The sequence below is a fragment of the Dromaius novaehollandiae genome, chromosome 2 (genome assembly GCF_036370855.1).
Source record: "Dromaius novaehollandiae isolate bDroNov1 chromosome 2, bDroNov1.hap1, whole genome shotgun sequence".
Lineage (NCBI taxonomy): Eukaryota > Metazoa > Chordata > Aves > Casuariiformes > Dromaiidae > Dromaius > Dromaius novaehollandiae.
Genome location: NC_088099.1, coordinates 20536229 through 20563063, shown reverse-complemented (window position 1 = coordinate 20563063; position 26835 = coordinate 20536229). Strand labels below are relative to the sequence as shown.

The 26835-nt window shown below is 37.5% G+C and overlaps 1 protein-coding gene across 9 annotated transcripts in view; it reads left to right on the top strand.

The window, feature by feature from the left end:
• Positions 1 to 25902, top strand: part of ARMC3 (armadillo repeat containing 3) — a 64641-nt gene extending 38739 nt beyond the window's left edge. For 8 of the 9 annotated variants that reach the window (XM_064505935.1, XM_064505934.1, XM_064505936.1 and 5 more), the window contains 9 exons: positions 7070 to 7319; positions 8454 to 8590; positions 12408 to 12576; positions 13350 to 13450; positions 14518 to 14613; positions 16148 to 16237; positions 19094 to 19294; positions 22597 to 22759; positions 24279 to 25902. In XM_064505935.1, the coding sequence (XP_064362005.1) occupies positions 7070 to 7319; positions 8454 to 8590; positions 12408 to 12576; positions 13350 to 13450; positions 14518 to 14613; positions 16148 to 16237; positions 19094 to 19294; positions 22597 to 22759; positions 24279 to 24488 (1417 nt within the window). In that variant the 3' untranslated portion in view covers positions 24489 to 25902. The remainder of the gene's footprint in view (positions 1 to 7069; positions 7320 to 8453; positions 8591 to 12407; positions 12577 to 13349; positions 13451 to 14517; positions 14614 to 16147; positions 16238 to 19093; positions 19295 to 22596; positions 22760 to 24278) is intronic. The other variant, XM_064505940.1, reaches the window with a different exon arrangement.
• Positions 25903 to 26835: the final 933 nt, after the last annotated feature.

Below are 26835 nucleotides of genomic sequence, written 5' to 3'. Positions count from 1 at the left end.
ACGTGAAAGATGGGGTCCAGCTTCACAACGTGAGTAGTATTTGCAGAGAGACTGGCTTGGGACAGTTTAGTTGTCCTTCCTCATCTGGTACTTCCAAAGCAGAAGCGGAGCTGCTGGAGAAATCCCTGTGTTCAGCGGAGCAGTTGCAGGGACCTCACATCAGCCCTTTCCTTCCTCTCGTTACACCTCCACAAAAGCTGCTCCGGCAGCTCCTGAATGTTCCCTGTTATTTTGCCTTCATAACCATGCAGATTCCAGACTCTCAACATTTGTGCTGGATTATTGATTTTTTGCATGCACTATTTTTTGGATCAGCAGAAAAGAGAGAAAGGGATAGTGTTTTTTCATGAGCTTATCGTAGGTGAAACTAAATGGGATTTTAAGGGGCAGAAAGGCTTTTTTCTTGATGAATTTCAAGCCTTTCTGCTGACAGTGAAAGTGTCAGAACTTCTTCATAAAGGTTGCAAATAGACATAGATATCATGAAAAGATAGTTCATTACCAATGGCCCTGTAATATTTTACATTAGGTAAACTACAGTTTTATAATTGGGATCTTTGTAACTCTGAAGATAAATTCAGTGACAGGCGTTTGAAAATATCAGCGTATCTCTAAATGAGAGTCAGCTATTACAGTCTCTGCCAATCCAGACAGTTTAATATTTGATTGCTTTCAGACCATGAGATTTATTGAGTTTTGGGTTTGTTGATGTTTTAAGAGAGGGTACTCATCATTAAAAAATAGGAGTAGAGGGTTCTGTTCTGGAAATGAAGAATGAAATGGTTTGTTGATATAATCAATATTTTTAATGTAGCACAAAGGGGCCCCAAATTATAGATCGGAGTCCCTTGTGCTAGATTCTGTTGCTCAAAATAATCAAATTAACATTAATTTCCATTGCATAGTGAAGAAAATGGAAATAATGTGAATCATTAACTAAAATACAAGTGACTATGTACAACAGTCAGTTGCTTTGAAAGTAATTAAATCCCAAAGTGAAATTTTTGGTAAATGCAGAAGACATTTATTGGATGTGATTATTCTGATGGTATAACAAGGTAAATGGTAAATTAACAAACTAATACATTTAAGGGATAAAAAGGAATATACTTCATGAGATTTTCAAACTTCTGGTTATGATGTTCTGATTTTGGTCTTTCAGGTTGCTTTACAGTCAGAAATTATGTAATTGAGCAGGATCAAAAGTGCCTTGTGTGAAAATGAAGTCATATGATTTAACACAGATAAAGCTTGATTTAAAAAAATGTGTGTGTAATTAGATGCATAATTCTTATGCATAATTTACATGCAATTATGTATGAAAATGAGATATGCACATGCATAAATGGCTAGCTAAGCACCTCACACACAATCACAGTAATTTTCACACAAATTAAACATGCAGTTGCAAATACATTTGAAAAATGAAGTCCATAAGGAGTCCAGTGGCCTTTGTGAGGAGGTAGAATTTGATTTTTTTTTTTCGGGGTAGAAATTGTGTTAGATCCTTCTCAATGAGAAAGTGGAAGTAAACAACATAGAATAGCATCAAAAATAGAATTTAATATAAATCAATTTACATTCAGTAGTGTTGGAGGGCGCACAAAAGAACATACTTTATCATTTGTATGAAGTGACAATCTTTCAAGTGTTAATTTAAGCACAAGTTCAGCGTAAAAAGTGATGTGAAGCTGCACCACTCCTCTTCCCGTCTGACCTCCCCGCCATGTGAGGTTGCTTAGGCTTAACTTAAGCAGGTTAAAAAGGATTTTGAGGAACAGTCTCAACAGTTTCTATCAGGTCTTTGAACAGTGACACTTGCTTCCTCTATTATGCTGAACCTTCCTTTCAGGAAAAAAAGCTAGCTGGACCATTCCTTATGCACTATCTAAGAAAGTAAATGATTCATTGTCTATCTTGCCAAGGCTAGGAGGCTTTGTTGAGGACCAGAGCTATTAAGCTTGATGTGATGCCGACAGAGATGTAGTTCTTGCCCCAGGAAGCTTGCAGTCCTAAAAAAAGGAGTTTTTCTCTGATTTTTACTGATGATTGTTTTCACAACGCTCTCAGCCTATGTTTGAACTTTCCTATTGCACTCTAGGCAATTAAAGTAATCAAATATTCAGTTAAATGAAATGCATATGCTTTTCCACCTTAACCACTTAAAAAATGTTCTTCTTATGAAACTTTTGGTAACAGTTTTATTGTCAGCTTTGAATATAATTTTGCAGTAAAGACTATGATTCTTTGCTATGGATGAAGAAAACATTTGTTTTCCCCAAACTTCAGCATGTATTATTTGAGTCCTGAGCAATCTTTTATAGAATTTTCAGGTAAATATCTTAATAACTTCTAAGTTAAAATGTATGTTTAAAATTAAACCTTTAAAATTAAAATTTAATGTCAGGCCATATAATGCTTGCCTTTCCAGTGACACATGAGAAAAATGTATTAGATATTTATGAATTATAGATAGTTGAAGCAATTCAAATGTAATCGGAATTGTACTGTTTCGCTACAAGGCATGGTTAAGGTCATTAGGCTGCCGTAAGCATGTACATCTATATTGTTACTATATATGTTATTTGAATTATTTTAACTTTAATTTGAGCTCTTTATTTTCTAGACCTATGTTGTTTGGGGTTTCTTGTTTGTTTGTGTCAGCCTCCGTTTTTCAAAGGAACATAATGATGTTTTGCAAATTTAACATCCTTTTTATTCTTTGTCTTCTTTCTTTTTGCCTAATCTTTTCCCTCCATGGTTAGGGAACTTGATGTGTTTTTGAGCTGCACACAACATGAAGGAAAAAAAGCTATGGATTTATATAATTTACTCCTTTTTCACATGAAGAAGAGTATACCTTTTCCAGCCAAACCAAGGCCCCCTTGTTCCTTGAGGATGTAGCCCTGACTGGGAGCACTAATGAAGTGCATCGTCCCTGTAGGTGGTGTCTGAAGTGGAAAGAGTGTGTCCTGGAGGTTGGAGAGAGCTAGTGCTGATCTACATTAGGCAAAGTCAGTGCTGGTAAAAGCCTTTTCCTTGGACTTCTGTTTCCTTGTAACAAAAAACTGCACAGTGACGATATAGTTGCGTATCTGTACAAGATTGAAGGGAACAAGACCTCCATACTTAGATCTTAATGCTGTATATTCTAACACCTTCATATCTTGAGTATATTCCTCCTTTTAACTCTCTTTTGTGGTTGGGCATTACTGTGTCTTTGTAGCAGCTGGAGCTCTGTGGCCTGAGGAGGCTATGGGATAGGAATGAACTGAACTATGGATTGACCATTCTTCCTTTTTCTCTCATAACCCCTTCTGTACATATTTCTGTTAGCAGGATGCAGTCTTGCCCTTAGGTGTTGTAGCCCCTCTTAAAATCTGATCTTCCAATATATTTATTACCTTCAACTGTCATTACCTGCTTTTGTGATTTTTAACATGAATTTTTTTAGGCTTGAGATCCATTGTATTACTTGATGAAGCTATAGTAATGAAACCATGATTCAGTATGAATCTGCACTAAAGTGGAATACAGGATTAAAATAAATATGTATGATCTTCTAAATCAGTGGTTCTCAACCTTTTTGAAGCTGAATGGCACTTGAGAAAATTGACTGTGCTGTGTTCCTTGCTGAGGTCAGCTCTGAACACAAGGAGCTGGAACCTTGTTCTTTTGTTACGTGTTTGTATACTTGCTGGATTTGATGCAAATTTTAGTAAATCTGCTTATAATGTAATTGGCTACATCTTTCAATTCTGTATATCATCCTGGAATCAGTCTGTTAAGAGCTATATATTTGTAAGGTTAGCCTAAGGAGACATACAGGTGTTATCGGGTGTAGCATAGGAGTAGTAAGTCCAGCCTTTGCAGAAGTGTTGGATATGCTATACTTGTGAGGTGCAGTGATGCAACATGTGTGCAGGTCTGTCCCATGAATCCTGGAAGAACTGGAATTCATTCCCATATATCTACCGTACAGGAAAAACTCTCATGTTTTTTTTTTCTTCAGTTAAGTGGTATATACTGTGTAATGCTGTAAATCTGATGCTTTATGGACATGGCTTACTGTACATGGCTGTGTGCACGTATGGTGAGTCTTTCCCACACTTTGCCAGGAGGTACCTCATATCATTGTTACATGTGTGCTGCAAATCTGCTGTTTTCCTGAAAACCTGGGATACAGATGCTGTATACACACATGTAGCTTACATGTGCAATCAATGTGTCCAGGATATCTTTATACACAGCAGCCTGGACGGCCTTCCTGGAGCTGGAAATCTGGTTTAAATTCTTGTGGGGGCGGGAGAGGGGGACAATATGAGCCAGAGAACTCAGAATACAGTGGCCTCACACACAAAAGTTACATTTTCAGCTGTTCTCCTTTTTCTGGTCAAGGAGGGCAGGGGAGAGAGGACACTCAGTTAAAGGGAAATCCAGCTAATCAGGGATGCTCTGAGGAGTGCATTGCAGAGGGACACCTGAAAACATGGAGTTCACTTCTGTGCAGATACTGAAGTGCTTGCATTAAAGTTACCAGTGTTTCAGGAGGATTAATTATTTTAGGTGCAGAACAACACCAGATGGGCCCCTATACCTTTATGCTGCACCCAAGCTAATAAACTGAATCACTTTCAGTGTGTAGATTGCTGCCTTTTCCCCAGTTTTCCAAACTGAGGACTATGGCCTGCCCAACAGTCTTCATTTTACCCATGCCCTAGCACCACCTGTGAGCTGCCATCACCTTATAGTTAAGGCATAGAGATCAGGCTACAAACCCAGTCAATCTCTGCTGATTCATTCCAGGTCTACTCAGGTATATGTGCATTCCCCCCTTCTGAAAATGTGGTTCAGAAATGCTCACACTAAATTTGCAGTAAGCTGTGCACCATACTGCCCACGCATTGTGATTTTGTGCTATGGGTTGGCATGTATCCTGCTGCTTTGTATCCTGTTTGCACCAGAGAGTGATCATAAGCATTCCTGAGGTTTCATGCCTTTATAGATGCCTTGACAGTCTTTCATAGCATAATGGTTTCCTGCTTATGTAATACTTGTAAGCTTGTGGTTATTTTGTAATTGTAAAAGTTACCAAAAGATTGGTTAGATTTTTGGTAAGAAGCTATAAAAGTAAGATTTGCAAATCCAGATTTCTGTTATTAATGTGTTGACAGAAAGTTATCAAAACTTATAAAAATGATATGCTCTTCTATTGCTGAAGCGCTTAGTTATGCTTGTATAAAAGTGGGAGAGTTTGTTATGCTTTTGATGTAGAAAATGTATTAAAGTGAAGATATAAAAAAGCAGTTGCAAGGAAAATTCACTTTGCCATCTGTGCTTTTCCTGTGCTAACAATATTGCCAACTTTTGTTTAACAAACAGATGAACCCAATATAAAATTACTAAGAACAGATAGTAAGTTGGACATATGCCTCAAATCATTTGATCAAATATTATACACAAACTCATAAGGAAGAAAATTCAATTCTTATATGTGGTGGTGTATAACAGTGTTGGAAAAAGTAACACTGAAATGAACGATAAGACAATGGCAAATATATATCAGACACAGAAATTAGTGCCCATTGTTTAGTAGGAAGCAAAATCTTGGCAAGAAGGCAAACAAAAATCTTAAGTTATGGAATACCTTATGGTATTTGAAAAATGTAAGCTACATTTGTATCAGTTGTCTTTTTTGCCTAGCGCAAAGAATACATGAGGAGCTGGTAACCCCGAACTATATGCCTTTCCAATATGTGAGATTCAGGTTTGTGAGAGCATTGTCAAGTCCCCTCAACCAATCCAAGTTCTCTCTTCAGGGTCTGCATCAGCTGTAGTCAAGAGTTTACTGTTATTATAACCAGTGTCACCAGCTGCTTTCAAATATAGTGTTTATCCCAGATATTAAATAGGAAACTGATTTTTTTAAAGGCACTGTTCAGTTGAGTACTGGAAGCAGAATAGCAGTGTTAGGATGGAGCTCTCATAGGCTGGTTCCTTCTGCTGTGTCTGAGATGAAGTCCCATGTTACTATTAGTTTGGCAGCACATCTGATTTAAGTCATTTCCAAATGTCCCCAATAGTGCAGCTGCCTGTACCTCCTGCTGTCTCCTGCCTGAAGTTACTGTTTCCTCAGCACTGCTGCTTCAGCTGTTTTGTTTGTCTGTTCTCTAACCTAGATCTATGAAGTGATCCTTGAACCCCCCTTCAATGATCTTCCCTCAATTTTGTTTGCAAACAGGCGGTTTGCAAGTCAGGCTTAGACTGTGGCCGCCCTAAGAGTTGGCTTGGCCCTGCTGAGGGGCAGCAGCCCTCAGCAGCGGGCTGCAATGGCCATCTGGGAGCAGAGGGAATATTTAAAGAGGATCTGCTGCTGATAGCCTAGTAATGTGGAACGACAGCCGTAGGCAGCCCAGAACTGTGCGCTGATATGTCTGCTGTATTCATGCTATCTACGTCAGTTCATGTGGAGCTGCACTGCACTGAACTCCACCATGCAGACCTGCTCGGTAAGGATGGCAGGAGCTGCTGCATTAGGTTTGTGCCACCCAGCTATCCTAACACAGATATTTAAGAAGACAGCACAAAGAGCAGAACACTATAATCCTCATCTGAAAAATGTTAGAATGATTTTGTGGAGAGGTGATAAGCCTCTGCAGAGGCATTTGACTGGAAGTAAAGACGCAGAAATTCTGCTTCTTTGAAAAGATTCAAGATTTAATTCACTTGTTTAAAAGAAAGAAAGAATCGATGTCCTAACAAGTTAAAGAATCCAGAAGTCTGTGACTTGTTTCACCTACTTAGGTTGTGTCTCTTGAGCTTCACAGTGTGAGTCAAACCAACCCATTTATGGCATCAGAAAGAAGGGTGTTCACATTTCAATTTTTAGTTTCAATTTCATACTATAATTTAGAGTACATACATCAGCCTTGAAATTTACTGTGGATAAGCAATATTTTATGAATGTTCTTATTGAAATGTAATACTGATTTAGTTGGTAAATAGAACACATCAAAAAAAATGGTTCTAAAATAACTGAGATGTTTTTCCCTCTCCTTCATTTTACTAGCGCTGTTGCTGAGGCTGAAGGAATACAGCCATTAATAAATACTTTGAGTGCTCAGAGAGATGGAGCCATCGCTAATGCTGCTACAGTACTAACAAACGTGGCCATGCAAGAGCCATTCCGTCTAAATATTCTTCATCATGGAATTATGAGTGCGCTTGTAGGGCCACTGCGCTCTACCAACAGCCTAGTGCAGAGCAAGGCAGCGTTCGCTGTGGCTGCATTTGGTTGTGATGCTGATGCGAGAAATGAGGTAAAACTGCTCTACAAGGTTGTTATTTATAGCATTTCTAAATCCTGAAGTTTGCATTATACTTACTGAGGTTATTTGTATTTTGTACATCTGTCTTACCTTCCATTTCTTTCTAGATTGTGACTAATCTTGTGCTTTCATCATAGGCTTGTTCAGCTGAACTTAGCTCAGTTCGTCATGAGACATGGAAAGGGTTTTCTTTAATTTTTATTTTTACTGCTGTATTAGCTCTCACTGAGTGCAGCTTTTATGGCTTTCCAGTCACTTCAATGAGCTTTAACCAGGGCTATATCTGAATCCCCATGTTTACGAATATTAAACATTAAAATTTCCTTCAACTGGGACCATCGATTGTATTTTGAAGATGAGCAGTTCTGTCCTGTTCACCTTTCCTCAATGTTGTTTTACTGTCCATTTTCAAGGTCTGAGTGGCAATGTCTGACTGATTTATCAGATACTGGATGTGACTGGAGTAAATAAAACTCAAAATATAATTTATACCTTGGTCAGTAGCATCTAGCAAGTTGAACTTAGACCTGTTTATCAATGCTCATGGTATTTTCTCTTCATAACGAAGGACGGTGCCATCTACATTCATAGATCATAAACTGGAGATTTCTCAAGCATCAAGGCTGTTAATTAGGAGATGAATAAGGGGCATAGATAGTCTACCTTTTTCAGTGTCCTTAAAAAGTATTGCTCTGCAAAAATTCAGATGACCAATATTTCCTCCAGCATTTAGGAAAGATATTGTAGCATAGAAGAGAAAGGATGTTAATAAGATTGTCATACATACAGTACAGTACAAATTCAAATATACTGTGATGTAAATTAGTTGCTAGGAGGCAGCAGAACACAGAGCAAGCTGTGTACATCTGCATGGCACCTGCGGGATGGGTGGTCTGCTCAGAAGACGGGTGTGCATTGGACCAGTCTGAAGCTCTCTTTGGCTCCAGCCTCCTTAGAGTTTACAGGAGGAGAAAATCCCTGTAAATGGCCATTCTACCAGACCAGCATAGCTTGTCTGCAGGGCTTAAATGTTTCAGGAGAATTTCATAGACTGTTTTTGTTGGGATAAAGGAAATCTGTCAGCAGCAATGTTGTCTTTTTTCTTCTTCTTCTTCTTTTTAATAGTTAAGAAATGCAAGTGGACTGGGACCACTCATTGAATTGCTACATTCTAAGAATGAAGAAGTCAGAAGAAATGCCTGTTGGGCTGTTATGGTTTGTGCAAGCGATGAACCAACAGCTGTTGAGCTATGTAGGCTAGGGTGAGTAGTTACAGTATCAAGGCGCAGAGGAAAGATTTTGATGGAAGAACTCTTTCGAAGTTGATCTTTACATATTTATAGCAGAATAACAAAGTTAAGATATGCTTTTTTTTGTAAGCAGGAATTACTTTTGCACCATAGATATTACAGATGAAATGTTATTGGTTTTAAGTAAGAGAACCATAGAGAAAAAATGCTAGCCTGAAGAGAGAGAGCTGTCTGTCTGGAATTATAAAAACATATATTGCTTCTGTGACTGAACTAGGTTTTACGTGGAAGATATGCATATGTCAGTCAAAATTAGGGACTACAATGCCACAGACATATGGAACTGAAATTAAAGCTTCAGTATAAGTTCAACATACAGTGAATTGCCCTTATTACACAGGGGCTGAATTTGGTTTACAAGCTGTAGTTAACTGCGAGTTAACTGTTGAAGTGTCACATAAAGGAGACTTTTATTCTTTCTTAAAAACTCGAAGCTCCATATATTAATATCTGAATTAGAAAAGCTATCTTAGATTGTAAGAATTATGACACAGGGCTCTTGAACGGGGTGACTCTTTTAGTTATTGTTAAATATGTGTAATTGCCCTACTCCCTCTGCTGGACGCTTCTCAGGTTACTACATACATACATTTAATCTATCTGCAACAGGATCTGCAGGGTCAGAATTTTAGAAATGTAGGTCGGGATGGGACCATATAGGTCTATATAGATCTATAAGACTGAATCAGCTATGCTGACATTTATATTTGTTGAGTGTGTTTGTAAATACCGATTCTGAGCAGATTTCACAACTTTCTGAGGTAACCTATTTGAGTGCTTAAGTAGAAGTTAGAAGGGTTTTCGGGTTCTAGATGTCCCTTACAGTAAATCAATCCAATTACATCTTGTCCTGCTTTCAGTGGGATTGAATACCACCTTTTTATAACAGTTTAGATTTTTTGAGTTATTGAATTTTCCCATGGTCCATGTCCCTTTCTCATTTTCCCTTTCATGACAAAGTAAAAGCATTGTTAAATTTTTCATTGTTTTGAACTGTTGTATAGTTTTGTCACAGTCTCTGAATTTCTTTCATTTATTTATGGCATTTTTAAGTGCAGTCTCCCAGCGTCGATGAGATACTTCAGTTGAGGTCATACCACCATCAAATACAGCTCAGTAATTATTTTCCATATCTTGTATATAGCACCGTTCATATTTAATCCCTTCTTTGTGACAATATCAAAGTAGGACTCTAATTTATGTATCCTTCCAGTTTGACAGCATATTATTGATAATAATGTGTTAAGCATAGTTTTTCAACCAGTCAGGCACTACTTCATGTTATTTTCATGTAGATCTTATTTCCCTGACTTGCTCATAAGTATTCAAGTAGTAATATGCGAAAAGGCATATTAAAGTCAAAAAATATCTCAAAGTCAAGACATATCTCACATCTACTGCTTCTGCCTATACATTACATCATTTACCCTATCGCAGAAAGGATTAGATTGGCTTTACATGATTTATTCTTGACAAATACATAATGGCTATTTCTTACCATCTTATCTCTTGCATGCCTACAAACTGATTGTTTCATAATTTGATCTAGCATCCTCTGGACACTGAAATTTGGCTGAATGATCTCTGTTATTTCCTGGGTTTTCCTTTTTAAATGTAGATACTATGTTTGCCCTTCTCCACTCTTTTGGGTCTGTCCTCCCTGAAATTTCAAAGATAATTATAAGTAGTTCAGAGGTTGCCTTTGCCCATTCATAGAGTACTCTGGGGTAAGTTCCCTCAACTCTGGGGTAACTTTCCTGCCAACTTTGTCTCCTCAGCCTTATTCTAGATTTATTAAGCATACTGTTTCTACTGCCTTGTTAATATTACTTAGGCACCTGCTTTCAACCTTTTTCTGAAAACTGAAGCAAAAAAAGTCACCAAACATTTAAGTCTTTTCCGTGCCATCTTTTATGAATTTTCTTCACACATTGAGTTATAGGCCTATATTTTCCTGTCCTACTTGTGGTAGAGGAAACACTTCTTTTTTTTTTTCTTTTCAGTTCCTGAATAGTTGTATCTCACTTGGTCTGTGGGTCTTTTGGGTCTTCTCTGACAAAAGCATGTCCATGTTCACATTTCTGTATGATTCCATTTTTGTTTTTTGGTCCTTTGAGAACTTTCAATGCAGCCATATTTGTCCCTTACTTTTCTGCCTGTCTTTCCTCAACATTAGGATAACGTGCCATTGTGCCTCCAATGTTATCTCTTTTACTGTACTCATCAGACCTGCCTGCACTTATTTTCCCCATTACAATTTTTCCATTTATCATCATACTTGCTAATTTCCTGAGCTTGTTGAAGTATGCTTTCTGACAAATAACCTGCATAGCCTGAATAGAACCTGAAATAATCTGTTCCACTATTTTCTCCCCTTGCTATCATCTTAAAGAGAAGGTTGTCACTTGCCTATTGGAAAAGCTTGTCCTCTGGAATGCACTTGACCTGCCTTCAGAGGTCTGCATTGTAAATGCCCACAGCTGAGGTTCCCTGTGTAGTTCATAGAGGGAAATGGGCGCTTTAAAGGCATAGGTCACCATGCACACATGCGTGCGCGCACACACACACACACACACACACACACACACACACATACATACACACATATATATGTGTGTGTGTTTATATAGGTATATGTGTGTGTTTTATAACCATATGTATTTTATAACCATATATAGATACATATTTTATATAATTTTATGTTTATATTATATACACACATTTATACAAATATAATTATAAGTGTGTGTGTGTGTATATATATATATATATAAAAATCAGTTCCTTAGGATGTGAAGAATTGTGCCTTAGATTCCATGACTAAACCCCTACTGACTACATAGGCCTTTTATGGGTGGGTTGGGTGTTTGCATGTGTACACACAGACACCCCCCCACACACACACACAAATGTGCATATGTACACATACACACATGCACATGCACACACATATAAAATATGTAAATATCTCCCTCTTTTTTCTGTCTTTCAATTTCTAAACAGCTCCAAAGTGGCAGCATGCAGTGCCTCATTGTTCCTTCCTCCTGGTTCAGTTTCCGTTATTTTCTTAGTGAGCTTCTCCCAGGTTTCTCAGCTCAGAAGTTATCATGGGTTTCAGCACCCAAGAATAGCTTGAGGAATTCCTGTTGTCCCATGTCCCCACATAATTATCTGCTTTGCCCTCCATGCTGCAAAAGTGCTGCCATCCCGGTCGTGCTGACACAACCTTTGGGGTGGCCGTGCTAATCTGAGTTTAGCAAATCTCTGCCAGCTGCCCCATCCCCATGGCCAGTAACAGTCATAAAACAGGAAGATTCACACATTTCGTAATACATAACTGGAACTGGTAAACTGCATTACAAGCTGTAGAGAGAGAGATGCCCTGAATTGTACCATACGGTCAGCTCTGCACATTAGCTCTGCACATTATTCCTTTACTCTGCTTTTGTACTCATATTCTTGAGTTCTCTGTAGTAGCTAACATTGTTTAGATAAAAGCTTGGCTGTGGCATCCTGTCCGATCCTTTATGTAACTGTCTAACTGTCTAAAGGAATTGCTTTTGCATTGGAGCACTGCAAGGCATTTTTTCTCCTCAAGAGAAAGAATTGTAGGTAGCACAGTCAGCTCCTTGCTGGCCCAGAGGCAAGAGCCTAGGACTTGGAAGTGAATCTGTCTTGGGCTCAGCAATGCTGAAAACCAACTCTGAACTGCGTAATAACAACTAGCTGGTACTTAATGATGACTTAGCCTTTGTGTTTTGTTGAACAGGGCTTTAGAGATCCTAGAAGAAATTAACCTGTCAACGGGGCACAAAAATAACTTTAGTGAAGGAGCTCTGGAAAAGCTGCTTGATAACAATCTCTCCCAAAAGTACAGCCAGATGGGTTATTTATCATCAAGTAATATTATTACTGATGGATTCTATGACTGTGGTCAGGTAAGCTACTTTCAGTAAATTACTTTACTTAGAAGGAATAAAATTTTCTTACTAGTTTCTTTTGATTATCTTTTCCCACGGGGTGAAACCTCATCATCTTCATGCTATCCCACAGTTGGGACCTTCTTCCCAATCCTATGTAAGCTGTGTAATGCCTCGTTCCATTTTGGATCCTTCCTCTTCTGGTCCCTTTCACTGTAGTCTACTTAATACTAACCTGACACTTAATGACCTATGGACTCTTCGCTATTTTTTTTTTTACATGAAGAAGTAAAGAGCTCATATTTTCACCTTTGTCACAACTCCTTCTCTCACAAAGCAGTATTTATGTAAAGACTGACTCCACTGTGTATCACCAGTTAGTGCTGTGTTTGATTTGAATTGGAGAAGGCATTTTCAAAATGCCCAAATGAATGGGAAATATCAGTCTTATTGAAAATCAGTAAAATACGTGTTGCTAAAGCATTTGGTTGCTTTTGAAAATTCCATTCTAGACTGTAAAGTCTTCAGAGGCAGGAACATTTATTTATTCTAGATCTAAGATGACATTATAACAATAATTAAAAATAAATTATTTATAAACCATCTTGCCTAGGAAAATTAATGAAGTAACTGATTTCATCTATTTTGAATGTTTTTAAAAGTTCTCATATATACTATTCTGTTAAAGATTGGAATTTTAAATGATGCTTTAAATATCTTTTAAAGAATGTATTTTCTGTTCAACTTCAGAAGAACAGAAAAACTGATATTTTATTATGATTTTCTTGTAGGTACAACCGGGAGTGAGATTTTTATCTTTGGAGGAACTGAGTAAACAAGAGCTTACTGACCGTCGGGCCCTAATCTTTGTTAATGCTAAACCACAGAACATGTGAGTCATATTTGATCTGGCAATTTTCATTGCCGTAGCTAACCTTTGTCATCTTTCTACCTTTTCCACCTCATCCACTTTTCAAATAATACAAAATTACTGTGATGTTTGTATTGTGAGAGATGTATTTTAATCCCAGCACAGTGTCTCATGTCCCAGGAGACAAGAGATTTGTATTTTATAAAATAAGAATTTTTATAACTATTTTTTCTCTAGACAGAAAAGACTGATTCGGCTGAGTTGATTTTCTTGGAAAACTTGGCCATTAAGTCTCATTCATATAACAACCTTTATTCTGGATGGTGAGACATCCGGTGTTTTACTAGTTGTAACAAAAGTTAAGAACGGTTCGTCTAAACTGAGTGTCAATATGAATGACAATGAAACCTCTGATTTGATGATCTTCTTGTACCAACAAATACATGGAAAATACATGGAATTTTAAGCAGATCATGCCAAGAAGCAGGACAAAGCCAAGCATCAAGCTTTCAGGCTGCTTTCAGACTGCTTTCAGTATTTGTAGTACAATAATATAAAGAATCTATGTGCATTTCTTCTCTATTTAAGTTGAAGCCAGCCTAACAAATCTTAGATTTGAATGCAGGAAGTTGGTATCTGGCTTGTTTAACTAGGAGTCATTTCCTCTAAACAGTCTTAGAGATCAAAGAATGCTCTACCAATATTTTGCAAGTCCAAAACCTTCTTCTCTGTCAACACATCACATATTTGGTTTACAGTATCATTAGCTTCCCTTTTAAGATTGTACGTGACACTATAAAGATGTCTGAGAACATCTATGACAAATTAACCATCCACACTCTTTGTTGATTCCTAAAGTTGTCTTTTACTATGAAGTTTTCTTTCTTTAACTTTGATACAGCTTCTTGCCTTTGTACCTTGTCAGCAGTCTTACTGCCCAGTTACTTATGTAACCATCATTGGCAGCCCATACTTCATTTCTGACCCCTGAATGAATTTCAAGTTTACTAGTTGTTATGTTATTTCTTACATTTCTTGCAAGTACTATTTCTACAAATAATATGTAAAAATATCTTGTTCCATTTCAGTGTTCCTGTGGTAGAAGAAAAGCCACAAGATACATCTTATGAGCAGACTAACTTGTCATCTTCTATTTTAAGACGAGGCAGTAGAGAAAAAGCCAGGTATGGTCTGGAGATTATACTGGACGTCAATGCTGTATTATTGTACTAACATCAGAAGTAGAATTCTGATTGAAAATAGTAATAGACAATTTCCTAACTGAGTAAAAATGCTCAAATATAGTGTTCAACATATTTTCAGAGTCTTTCACCTCCTAATTGCAATAATCGCCCTCTGTCTGTCTTAGTAGTTATTTGTCCCCCTTCTCCATGCTGTATTTGATCATCTCACAGTTATTCAGCTGTTTCTCCTTTCAGTATCCCTAGGAACCAGGGAAATGCTGTTATTGTACAGCTTGAGAACCAAGATACAGGGAAATCAGGGTAGAATTTTTTTCAGTTTAGAACCTGGGCCCACAAAAAGTTCCTGTGCTGCCTACATGCATCCTTATTTCTAGACTAAATTTCTGCCAGTAAAATTCTGTAAGTGACTAAAAGCTGAGAAGGGCATGCCCAGAACTGGCTCAGTTTTGACAATGCTCAGCCTAAAAATGCCTGGCTCATGAAGGACTCCCTCTGATCCATACACTAGATACAATCCTACTTGTCCTTGTCATGGAACTGATCTCATGGGCATGTGTGCTCATGCCACATAAGTCATAATCTCTAAGGTTGTGGGAATTTCATTTCCTTCTTTTACAGAAAGAGGATTTGAGCCTGCCCCTCCCACCTGCATGTAGCTGATCCCATGATATTTGGTTTATAGTTGTCTTACTCTGTTTTGTTGTAGCTGTTCACTAATGATAAGATACAAGGAACAGAGCTTTCTACTTCAGCTGCTAGGGCACTTCTCTGAGAGAGTGGAAACCTAAGTTCTAGTCCTGGCCATGATGACTGTTAATATAAAATACTTAAACCTTAGTTTGTGAAACTGGACCATGGTCTTCCAGTTAAACCAGTAAGTCTTTATGTAAAACAGCAGCACAATCATGACCACAACTGGGCCTTTCAGAGAAGACTGGAATACATGCCTGATTCCAGGAGGAACATTCAGGATTCTGAATCCCATCCAAATAGAGCCTCCTTGCAATCAATGGGATGGTGCCTAATCCTTGATATGAACATGATGTAACCTACAACCTCTCCTCAGTATTTCTATTAGCTAACTTAAGGAGTTTACAGTTTGTCATGCTGGTTTCTGTGGATCCCAATCTTGGCTTCCTAATTTTTCTTATTTTACGGTATAGAGGGTCTTGACCACATTTCAGGGCTCTGAATTCTAGCCAGTGGTGGGCGTTACAAAATGCTAAGTGCTACAGGACTTGGAAAAGGGGAGAGATTGGGTCCTTGTTGTAGGCACTGAGGTACTATGTTTTCAGTTTTTAGCTTGGAGCTCATCCATGCACTACCCTCTGTACATACATACATACATACATACACTACCCTCTGTACAGGCATTCTGTTGATAGACAGAGTTGTTGATTTCTTATACTGCTTTTATATTTGCATGTGCATATATATGTGTCTGTGCTTGAGAGATGAAATTTTCAGTAAGAAAGAAAAGAGAAAATTGGAACCTGTTTTGTGATCTCAATAGTTTAACGGCATCTCCAGTGGAAGAAAAACAGGAATTATCTGGACGAAGGTCTTCACTCAGCAAAGGCAGCACTAGAGAAAAAGGCTCAAGGTATTATACTATCAACTATGTACCTATAGGTTCATTTAGAACTGAAATGCAAATTGTTGACAGATGATAGCTACTGACTATGAAGATCTGAGTTTCTGACTTAATTCAGGACCCAAGTTGTAAGGTTAATCTCTCTAAAAGTTATAAATTTACAAGGCAGACATTTACATTTGGTTAGTTATTTAGACTGCAAGTGCTTCTGGAATTCAGTTTAAATAATTTTATAGTAGAAATGCATCATGTGAATTGCATTGATTATTACTGTGTGAGGTGAAGAGATACCCTTGGATAGTTGCTTTTTAATGTAATTTATGTCAAGTACACAGTAAATGACTGCACTGTTATCAACCATAACTTTTGGAAAGCAAAGAAAAGTGTACTTTGGAAAAAACAAATGCCTGGCTCAATTCCCCCATTGCAAATTTGCAAGGATACAGAGACTTCTTTCTTCAAGTATGAAATAATTGCTTTTGAATGTCATGATCAAGTTGTATGATTTATAACCCCATTGTCATTCATTTTGAATCCATAATTCATGTATCATTATTGCTATTAATTTGTGAGATATATGGGAGTTACTTGAAGGTCAGTAGCTGTCTCCAAGTCTCAAACATGCTTAGACTTTTTCCTAAATGCTTTTTTCCTTTGATCGTATGTTTCTGTTTATCACTATTGTGCAAAGTACCACCGAACACGCAGTTTAAAAACATAGTTTTTGAAAAGTGATACTAGTTTATGTAAAGTGAAGTTGAAAGCTAAGAGAAAGGACAGTTATAATTGTCTGCTGGAAAAGTTTGAAGTAGATGTAGAGGAAGTGCCTAGTAGATAGTTTGACATATATTTGCATAGACAGATAGCAATATTTTTGATGAAACAGTTGCATATCTGATATATACATTGACTGGGCTAAAAGATAATCTTTAATGTGGACTGATAAACATGCATGCCTTCCATGCTATGCTCTGATAGAGCATTTAAGGAAATACTTTCCAATTCGCATTTACTCCTTTTCTAAAGATGGCCAAAATACTAAGTTATGCAAAAAGGAAACAAAATAGGTGTCACAGCTGGCACTGTGACAGCAAGTTCATGGTTCCTTATGAGAGAAATGTAAGACAGACATGATGGATTGAAGAGTTGAGCAGGTGGGTAGAGACAAGGGTGGAAGACAATCTTAAACAGCCATTCCACGAAGGAGCAGAACCTAGTCATACCTCAGAGAAATAAGAAGCAAAAACCAGAAAATCACTGTTCAGACCTACCCTTCTCAAGTTTTTTTTCTTCCTAAATACTGCAAAGAAATAGAATAAGAGTGATTCAACAGTAATTTGAGTAGACAGAACTAGAGAACACATTTTCCAGATGTAGTGCAATGATTGAACAGTGCGCTTTTCATAGGGAAAAGAAAGTATTGGGAGGATAAAAGGGAAAAGCAGCAGAGAAAGAGGGAAAATGGTCGAAGAACAAGAATTATAACATTTGCAGAAGTCTGTTGTTTTGAAAACCTGTTAAGTGAGACACCAGAGATACAGAAGGCATTCCTTTTTTTTAACAGGTTATTCTCAACCGTGATGTATAAGAGTATAAATGTGGAAGTAGTTACCTATTTAAACTAGCATTATAAGGTTCCCTAGCTGAAAGCTATAGTTAGATAGATTCAAATTAGATAAAGAACATTGTTTTTCTGCTGTTTTAAGTATGAGTGTAACTAATAACTGGAACAGTTTATATAAGAGGGTGGTGAATTTTCCACAATTTCAATATTAAATCTAAATTGGTCGGTCTGCTAAAACATGCTTTTTAAAATCTATGAAAAGGGCTTTTGAGTGAACGTGACAAATCTCAATAAGGTAAAAGTTTGCAAAGTATTCTGAAGACAAATTTCTTGAATTGAACTACTGATAATACCATATGTCCTTCTGCTCCCTGCAATGCTTTCAGTCCTCAGAGTGCTGAAATGTGTTAACTGTAAAGATTTTAAGAATAAATTGAAGAGCATAAAATAATGATAATGTGCCCTGAAGCTATGTCCTCTGGTGGTCCCTTTTTCTTTTTTTTTCTCTTCCAAGAATGCCAGAAGTATTATGGATTTTAAAAAATAAGCCTGAACTGTTAGAGAAAGGGAAGAAGATATTTTGTCTTGTTTCACAGTAGAATTAGTCAGGACCTATGCTGAAAAGGCTTATGATATCTGTTCAGGATCACAGTCATCTTTCAAATCCTGATCTTTCATAGAAAATGTAGTATGTACAGTGAAAAAAAGTCACCCAAACCATAGATTTCTTATAAAATTTTTATCTGACAAGCCATGCTGTAGTTTGTAAAATATACAGACTTACAAGTACATGGACTACAGCTTGGTATGTCTTGTCAATATTTCAGCCATGGTGTTGATAACAATTGTTCCTCTATTTAAAGTTGAGATTTCTATCAGTAAAAACTCATGAGAATTTGCTATTTTTAACTCATGACTGTATGCAAACTGTAACAGTCTGAAAGTGTTTCCTATATACTCTCTGAAAGCTTGTCATTATTATGTAGCTGTACTTAGGTAAGTGTCTTCTGGCCTAGATAATCCATATATAGGAAAGGCGTATCAGAGCCATAGACAAATGTCAAATGAGAATTTACGTGAGTATTAATATGGAGATAGTGTCAAATGGTTCCTAACCACCTCTTCCATAAATATTCTCTAAAACTTTGTAGATTTTGGAGTATTCAGTATCAGGAGAAAAGAGTTCCCATATCTTTGCCTCCAAAATCAATTTGTCTAAAATGGTGGAGAATTACTCTGTTAGAATCTGGACTTCAGAGATCACAGTATTCTAAAAAAGGGTATATTGTTTTCTATATAAGAAAAGGGAAGGGGAAAAAAGAAGAGGAAAAAGTGAAAGAAGATGATGTTCAGATTACATCTGAAGTCCAGGATGAAGTAAATCTTGAAAATTCACATTGGTTGCCACCAGCTGACTTCATTTTACTGGATTACATTAATGATGCTTCCAAAATAATTCTACCACTAACAACTACCTGGAAACAGGTTGTGGTTCTTGCACAGTGAGTACTGAATTGTGTTTTCATAACTAATGCAAATAAGTTGAATTGGTAAAGGAACAATTTTCTTATCCCAGGACAACATTTTCAGATTTGTTATTTTTCCTATCCTCAGTTAGAATCCAAACCAGATTCGGTCCAGAATTTTGACATCGTTTTAGATTTTAAGCTTGGTGTTTCTGATTTTATTGCAATTAGTTTAAATTTTTAAACAAAACATCACTTGTGACAACAGGGTGTGAATTTCTCATTTTGAAAATATTCATATGGACAATTTCAGGTTTTTTGACATTTTCAGAATGAGAAATTTATCTGTACTGATCCTTTTCAATGAACATTTCTGATAAACCAGCTTTTCCAGCATTTTCATTGTAAAATTCCTTGTTATTTCTACAAATGAATGCATAGTGAAGACTACTTTTAAAGTATTTTAAATATTTTTTTTGTGTGAAGTTTTGGGGTTTTTTTAAAGCAGTTGTTTCATGAAACATGCCCCTCCCACTCCTGCTCGCATTCCCTCTGTTTTGTGTCTACTTAGCACTTCTATTGAGTGCCTTTATTCTTGGTAGTGATCTTGGTGGTGATAATGCCCTAAACATTGTTGAACAGCAATCAGACATTAGGAAAATAATTAATACTTTTTCCCCCTGAATTTTAAAACAAATGACTAGAGAGAAACAAGTAAAGCCATTGCTTTGTTACTGCTACTGCTGTATGTCCCAGTCAGAAAATGGGTGCTGTGAGTCAGTCTTTCTGTTGACTCCACTGGGTTTTGGATGAGGAGCTAAAAATGGACCCAAAATGCCAAAATTCTCTACTCTACTGGGTACAAAGCCCAGATTGCCAGGAGGTGCCTTTTTGATTCCACACACATGAAATTTTGTACAATTTGTCACTGGCTATGCATATGCCCAGTTGTGTAATGCAGTAAGTGAAATAAAACAGGCTATAATAAAGTAAACATTGTCAGTGAAGAAAAAGTGCTGTATTAGAAGATAATAGAATTCGAACACTTAATGTAGGATGTGTTTGTTTCCAGCCAGCAGTGTTATCTTCAGGTGTTGAGAGAACTTTGTGACCTTCTGACTGGACCTTTCCTGCCCTGTGCAGATTGCTTTTTCCTCTCCACCTCTTCCTTCTTGCACCTTCACAGGCAATTTGCTTCAGCTTCGTGCCTGTCCCTCCTGTTCCCCAGCCTCTTCACATTCATTCCCACCCAAGGTCTCCACTCCTTCCGTTTCTTTAAGTTGTCTCCTCCTACTTAAACCTGCCAATAGGTCAGTTGCTACAGCACAGGTAGGCCTTTCCAGTGGCTGACACAGCACAGGCCTTTCATATACTGGGGCATGTGGCTGGCATACTGGGCCCATAGGTGGGGAAGCAGCTAGAGGGCTAAGCCCCAGCTGGGGCACTTGATGCTGTTGCATCTTTTGTGTATTATATCCTTTCCCTCTCTTATGATCTTCCTTGCTTAGCTGGTTTGAAAACTCCTCAGGACAAGAACTCGTTTATATTTTATTTTTATATAGTGCCAAAAGCATGAGACATTTTTCAAATTTATTTTTCAGGTGCTACTATAATTAACATCCTGATATTTAATAGTGCCAGAACATCAAATTGATGTGTGCTATAATGTGATATGTGTACAGACTATTGTTATCAATGTGGGATTCATTAGTTACATTGACTACTCAGCCTGGGCACCAGTCACTGTCATCTCCAAGCAGTGCGTCTGCTTTCATCTTCTCCTTAGTTTAACCTTTCCTTACTATTTTAACAGTTTCCTGGTTGGCTCTTCTATCTGGGGAGTTTGGTGTCAGATCCTGCTGGGTCTTACAAAACTTGTTTGTTCTGCCACCCCTCATTTTTAGTGAAGTGGTCTACTTCACTGTGAGGAATGACTTTTCTGTGGATTGCAAAATTTGACAAGACAGGTCTTCATCGTTAACTGTTCAGCTGCGTATAAATCATGCCACCTTCCTCAAGGTGGAATCCATAAAATACTACTTCAAATCCACTCTTCAAACACACCAATAAAATCTTTGCAAATACATAACCCAGTGAAACAATCATAAGAAACTTAAGTAGGAGTGCTTTCCTGTGAGGATTTTATATGTATGTTCCATCTTAAGCTGCTGCCTGAATAGTGTGTGTTGAATATGAAGGGAAGGAGGATGCAGCTGCAGGAGTCCTTGGGAGCCTGGTGGCTTAAACAGCATTCCTGCCATGATCCCGGGGGAGGCAGCCTGCCTAGATTAGGGAACACACAATGGTGCTGGCTGCGTCTCCTTTTAAACAAACGCAGCACATCTTTGCACACATACCGGGGTGGTACACAACGTTGGCTCCAGAGACATTGCTCTCTTTATTGGGGGCTGGCTCTGGGCACAAGCAGCACAAGTGAGTGCTTGGAGCCACCTCACTTCTTCAGGCTCAACCTGAAGTTCCCAGCTTCAAGATATCATGCCTTGTCTGCTCTGGGATAACTCCCTGTGTCTGTGCTGTTGCTACCAGTAACTTCTTCAGCCGTAGATACTGAATGTATCTTCTGTCCCTGAAATTGCCTTGCAGGTACTGTGAGGGCAGAACCTGTTTGTAGAGAGTGATGCAGAGAGGTGATACAGAATTTTGCTCCCTGCCTGAGGCAGTGGTTTATGGCTCCTACATCAGCTCTGCAACACTGTGCAGGGTTAGAGCCCTCAGTAATACTTGTGCCTTTGGCTGAGGACACTCTGAGGGCCCGAAGTCTTTACTTTAGGAGCCATGTAGAATATTGGCTTCAACATGCAGAAGTTGAAGTACCTTTTTTGGATGCGGTTGCTTCCATGAGTTGGGGTCATTACCTATGGCTTTATTTTTGTCATCTGTATTTTAACGGGCCTTTATTATTATTTCAAAAAACTGGTAGGGCTGCATATCGTAATAAATAGCTTATGTAATCTGTTAGCCGTAAAGATGGATGTGAGCTTCTGAACTACTTCCTCGTTAAGTGGGCTTTTTATTGATAATTTTCTATGAGTGCTTGGTACTTGTATTGCTCCTCTCCAGAGTTTCTGCTAACAGCTGGTGCACCTTAAGACTGTGACAAATCTGAATGACCTGAATCATCGCCATTTGTATTTAATAGTGAGCATATTTAAAGCACCAGTTATTAAATAAAAAAATTAAAGCACATGTAACACAACTATTATGATTTTATATGTCATTCACTTATTGATTCTGTACCTTTCATTTTGCTGATATATTTTTGTGGTAAATACAAGAGGAATTATAGATTTAATTGATCTTGGTATAAATCGGAACAGGTTTGTTGCAGACAAGATGGGTGGCCCAATTGAAAGAGACAGACTACATGACTTCAGCTGGGAACTTCACATAAGTGAAATAGAATTTGAACTGAAATGCAATGCTGTGCCTATTGGGAAAGTCAAAAAAGGAACATTCTACCACAGGGCTTTGCTTTTCAAGGTATATTAACATTTATTTTGCAACATAACATTATTTTCGTTAAATGGATAGTATAAGCTAAAGTACGATTGCATCAGTATAATATAATATTTATAATCATGTAAAATCTTTTGTATATATTTAAGTCATTTTTCACTAGTAAAATTGATTTCCCAGTGAATGAAAGCCAGCATTGCTGCTTTCTGTAAACATCCTTGTTGTCATTAAATTGTCTTAAGTGATATCAGCAGAATACTTGATAAATGGCAAAAAGCCAAAATATTTGATTTGGAGTCAAAACATTTTACATTTTCTGTAAACTGTAAAATATTGAATTATGCAGTTTCCTTCTTTTCACGCTGCAAATGTAAACTTGTTGGGACAATTTCTAGTCGGTATCTATCTAGTATTCTAGGAGAGCATATAACAGCTTTCATTGACTAGTTTCATAGCCTGGGAAGCTTCACTCCTTCTTCTCTCTTCACGTGTAGATGTACTGATGCAAGGTGCTTATCTGTCCCATCCTTTTTCCTTGGCTGTTGGGTAGCTTGGCTTTTTTCCACCCTTGGGTGGAAAGGAAAAGAGAAGTAAGGCCTATGGCATTAAGTATGATGGACCTAGGAAACAGTACACAGAAAAAGAGCACAATCCTAAATTTATGGTATCCAAGGGAAGAGAAAGTTCCTGACTTTGTGGAGGTCTGAGGGAGTGAATTAATTTTACTGAAGCAACTTCAGTATTCCCTTCCCCACCACTGCCCTCTCGCCATAATGTCTCACAAGAAGCCTTTGTAGGGACTGTCTCTCTAAAGCCACAGCAATCTAAGCAAGGGATATCCTTGCACATTGGTAACATGTTAAAAAACTAATTTCATTCCTTCACAGCAGAAGCATTCTGAGAAAGCGATCTTGTGGCTGGAAATCATTATAATTGTGTCAGTGATCCTGCAGCACGCAGGAAATGCAGATGTTCCATCTAGCAGACATTTGCCATGCGTTTCATTGCTTCACAAATCAGCAAGGCTGAAAAGCAAGCAGTACGCTTCAGAGTCAAGCAGCAACCCTAAACTTATACTGATAAAAATGTTACATTTTAACACTTAATGTTTCATACTCAGTATATGTGTGCAATGTACCTAACCTTGTTGCTTGTATAGAAAGTTCTTTAGAACATTATTCAGAAATGAGTCTTCAAACTAGAAAAAACATTGCTGGTACTGTGGGTGCTGCAGTTCATTTGAGAGCTGGAGGACTGGCTGATACACAAATGTATCAGTTTCTGAAAAGAGTTAAAATGAGTATTTTTATGCTGTACATATAGAATATGGTAGAAATAATACTTAAAAGCCTACAATTTCTAAGCTGAACTAACAATAAAGATCTGCAGTTTGGGACACCTTAGATACTTGCAAAGTCTCTTTCAAGAAATCCCTTGGCCTTTCAGATATTTATTTTCTTTTTGAGCATATCCTGACCTTGCTGTATATTGTACAGGTGAAGTATATTAACTGTGATTAACTTCTTTTTCTTTCTTTTTTTAGGTGATAGCAGACAGAATTGGCATTGGCTGCAGTTTAGTTCGTGGCGAGTATAACAGAGCTTGGAATGAAGTTAAGTTGGTTGATGACTCTCCTCAAGGAATAGCTGGACTTCTGCTTCCTCCTCAAGAGTATATTGTAGATCTAATGTTTGAGCCAGGCTATTTGATGAAACAAGGAAGTGCAGAGGCAGATCGCTACAAATTTATTTAATCATCATGCCAATTTCTTTTGAAGATGATTTCAGTGCTAATATTTATGAAACACATGGTTTTTGGGGGGGGGTACAGCTATCAAAAAGAAGCATATATTTCTATATTCACTTGTTGAAAGGTGTTCTTCAGTTTCTAAGAACTCACTTTAGGTATCTGCACCTGGTATGTAGTCCTAAATGTTGAATTAAACATCATATTTTAGGTCTCCAACATTTTAGCAGTTCTGATCATTTTGTGATACTATATTAAGATTAAACTGTAAAACTATAGATTAAAAATTGGTAGACCAAGAATATTTAGTATGTATTAACATTATAATACTTATTAAATAGGTTTGAATTATTTCCAAAATACAGTTTATTCTGTTTTTCTTCCCTCAACTCCCATGTCCATTTATGGGACTTACATGTCCTTGAAGAAAGAGACTGACACCTTTTAAAATAATAAGCTACCTGAAAGCAATTACACATTTTTTGTGTGAAATAACCCAAGAACTGAGAATCAGAACTAAGATAATAGTGTACTTTTCAGCATCTGTAGAAACATCTCACTTATATTTCTCAGAATGGATGGAATGATGGAATTGATAATTATGGATAATAATATGCTCTGGGTGAAGGTAAATACAGTTTGTTCTGGCTCAGGGAAGACAGATGCCTGTTAAGTTATTGCTTGCTAGTTCCCTTTAAATTCTTTCCTTTTCACTTGAAGATAAAATGGGGTCTGAGAAGGGGACAGTTTCAGACAAGGTATATTTGTTTCTTAGAGCCTCTGGTAATGTGGTGTTGCCACAGCATAGTGGTGTATCTAAGAGAGGTAAAACACTAGCTAGAACATTCCAGTAAATGCTTTCTGGTGAAAGAGTCAGGAATGTACTGAAAAAGCAGAGCATTTCAGGGAGTATCATTATCAAGTGAGTTTAATGTAGAAAACTGACAAAAAGTCCTGTACAAGTTAGGGCAATGCAGGCAGCATTGTGCATAAGTGAATTTCAGATGACCAGAACAACAGCATTACATTTACTTCCTGCCCACCAAAAAATGTGATAAAGAAGTTTGGGCTCTCTATTCCTTTAGTTTTTAATGTTTATATAATCAAGGTCACTTCTGTGTACTGCTTTGGTTTCAAGAGGTTTATATCTGTTGTATTCATTACTGCTTATGAGCAAGATCCCACCACTTCCTTTCCTTCCTTCATTGACAGGCAGCATGATTTCCTGGTAGCCCTTTGGGGAACATTTTATCTTCTTTTGTTATAGATTGACTTATACGGCCTCATGTTCAATTTTTAACCTTGTGTTCAGCAGTATTCTGGACATCAGAATGGAAAGGAACTCTGGAAACAAAATGCACAAGACACTAGCAGAAGTAGATGGAAGGCTCAGGATATATTTCTTATTGTTGCTATTTAGCTGGTAGGGGACTGATGAAAAGCAATGTTCTCACTGACAGGTATGATGGGATATAGAAACCTGCAACTTTGAAAGTGCAGTAAATGGAAATAAAATATGGATTCATTTCCTACTCACTATCATTTTGTATAGTTTTCCCTAGCATAGAATTTCATTATTTTGTATTGGAACAATAATGATGAGGTGTGACTTAGTCTTTTTATTTGAGGAGGTCTTGAAAAACAAAGCTATTTCGGTTGCTTCTGATAAAAGTCAAGGCAAAAAAAAAAAAAAGACAAAACGTGTTTCTTCAAAATAAAAAAATAGAAAATGCCATTTTAGACATAAGCTCATTTAACATAAAATGATTAGCTAAACAAATGAAAAAATAGTACAGTACACAGCTTCGTATAATGCAGACTTTGATGAGCCATAATGTCGGATGGGGATAGTTTTGTCTTTCACAATTTTTAGCTTTGTATTAGCTGAGTCCTTCCACTTCAAAATTGTTGTGGACTTGGGTGCCAGAAACGAGACCTAGATAGAATTTAAGCACTTTAATCCCAAGTTGTTGTTTTGAAAACTGCAGTTGAGTTGCCAAATAAATCGAGAGACACCATACATTTGTATTTGATGCTTCCCAGGCACTTGCAGCTGTGCCCCTGCCCTGGTCCCGCATTCCTCCAGCCTTGAAAAGAGTAGCCCAGCTCACATTCATTCCAGATCTGAATTGGAAAAAAAAAGATGTTCTAAAGGTTTTGCAGGGCTTAGCTGGATAAATATTTCCAGAACTTGCCCAGCATGCACCATTTGGCTTGGGCCATGTATAAATGAGGTGGTTGCCCACTTTCTTTTAAAAATCAGGTGGAGAAGGGTCTCACATTTCCTTTCATGTAATAATAGTTCAATGGGCAGGTTGGTCACTCAGGAAACAGGAGGACTCAGGTTCGATGCC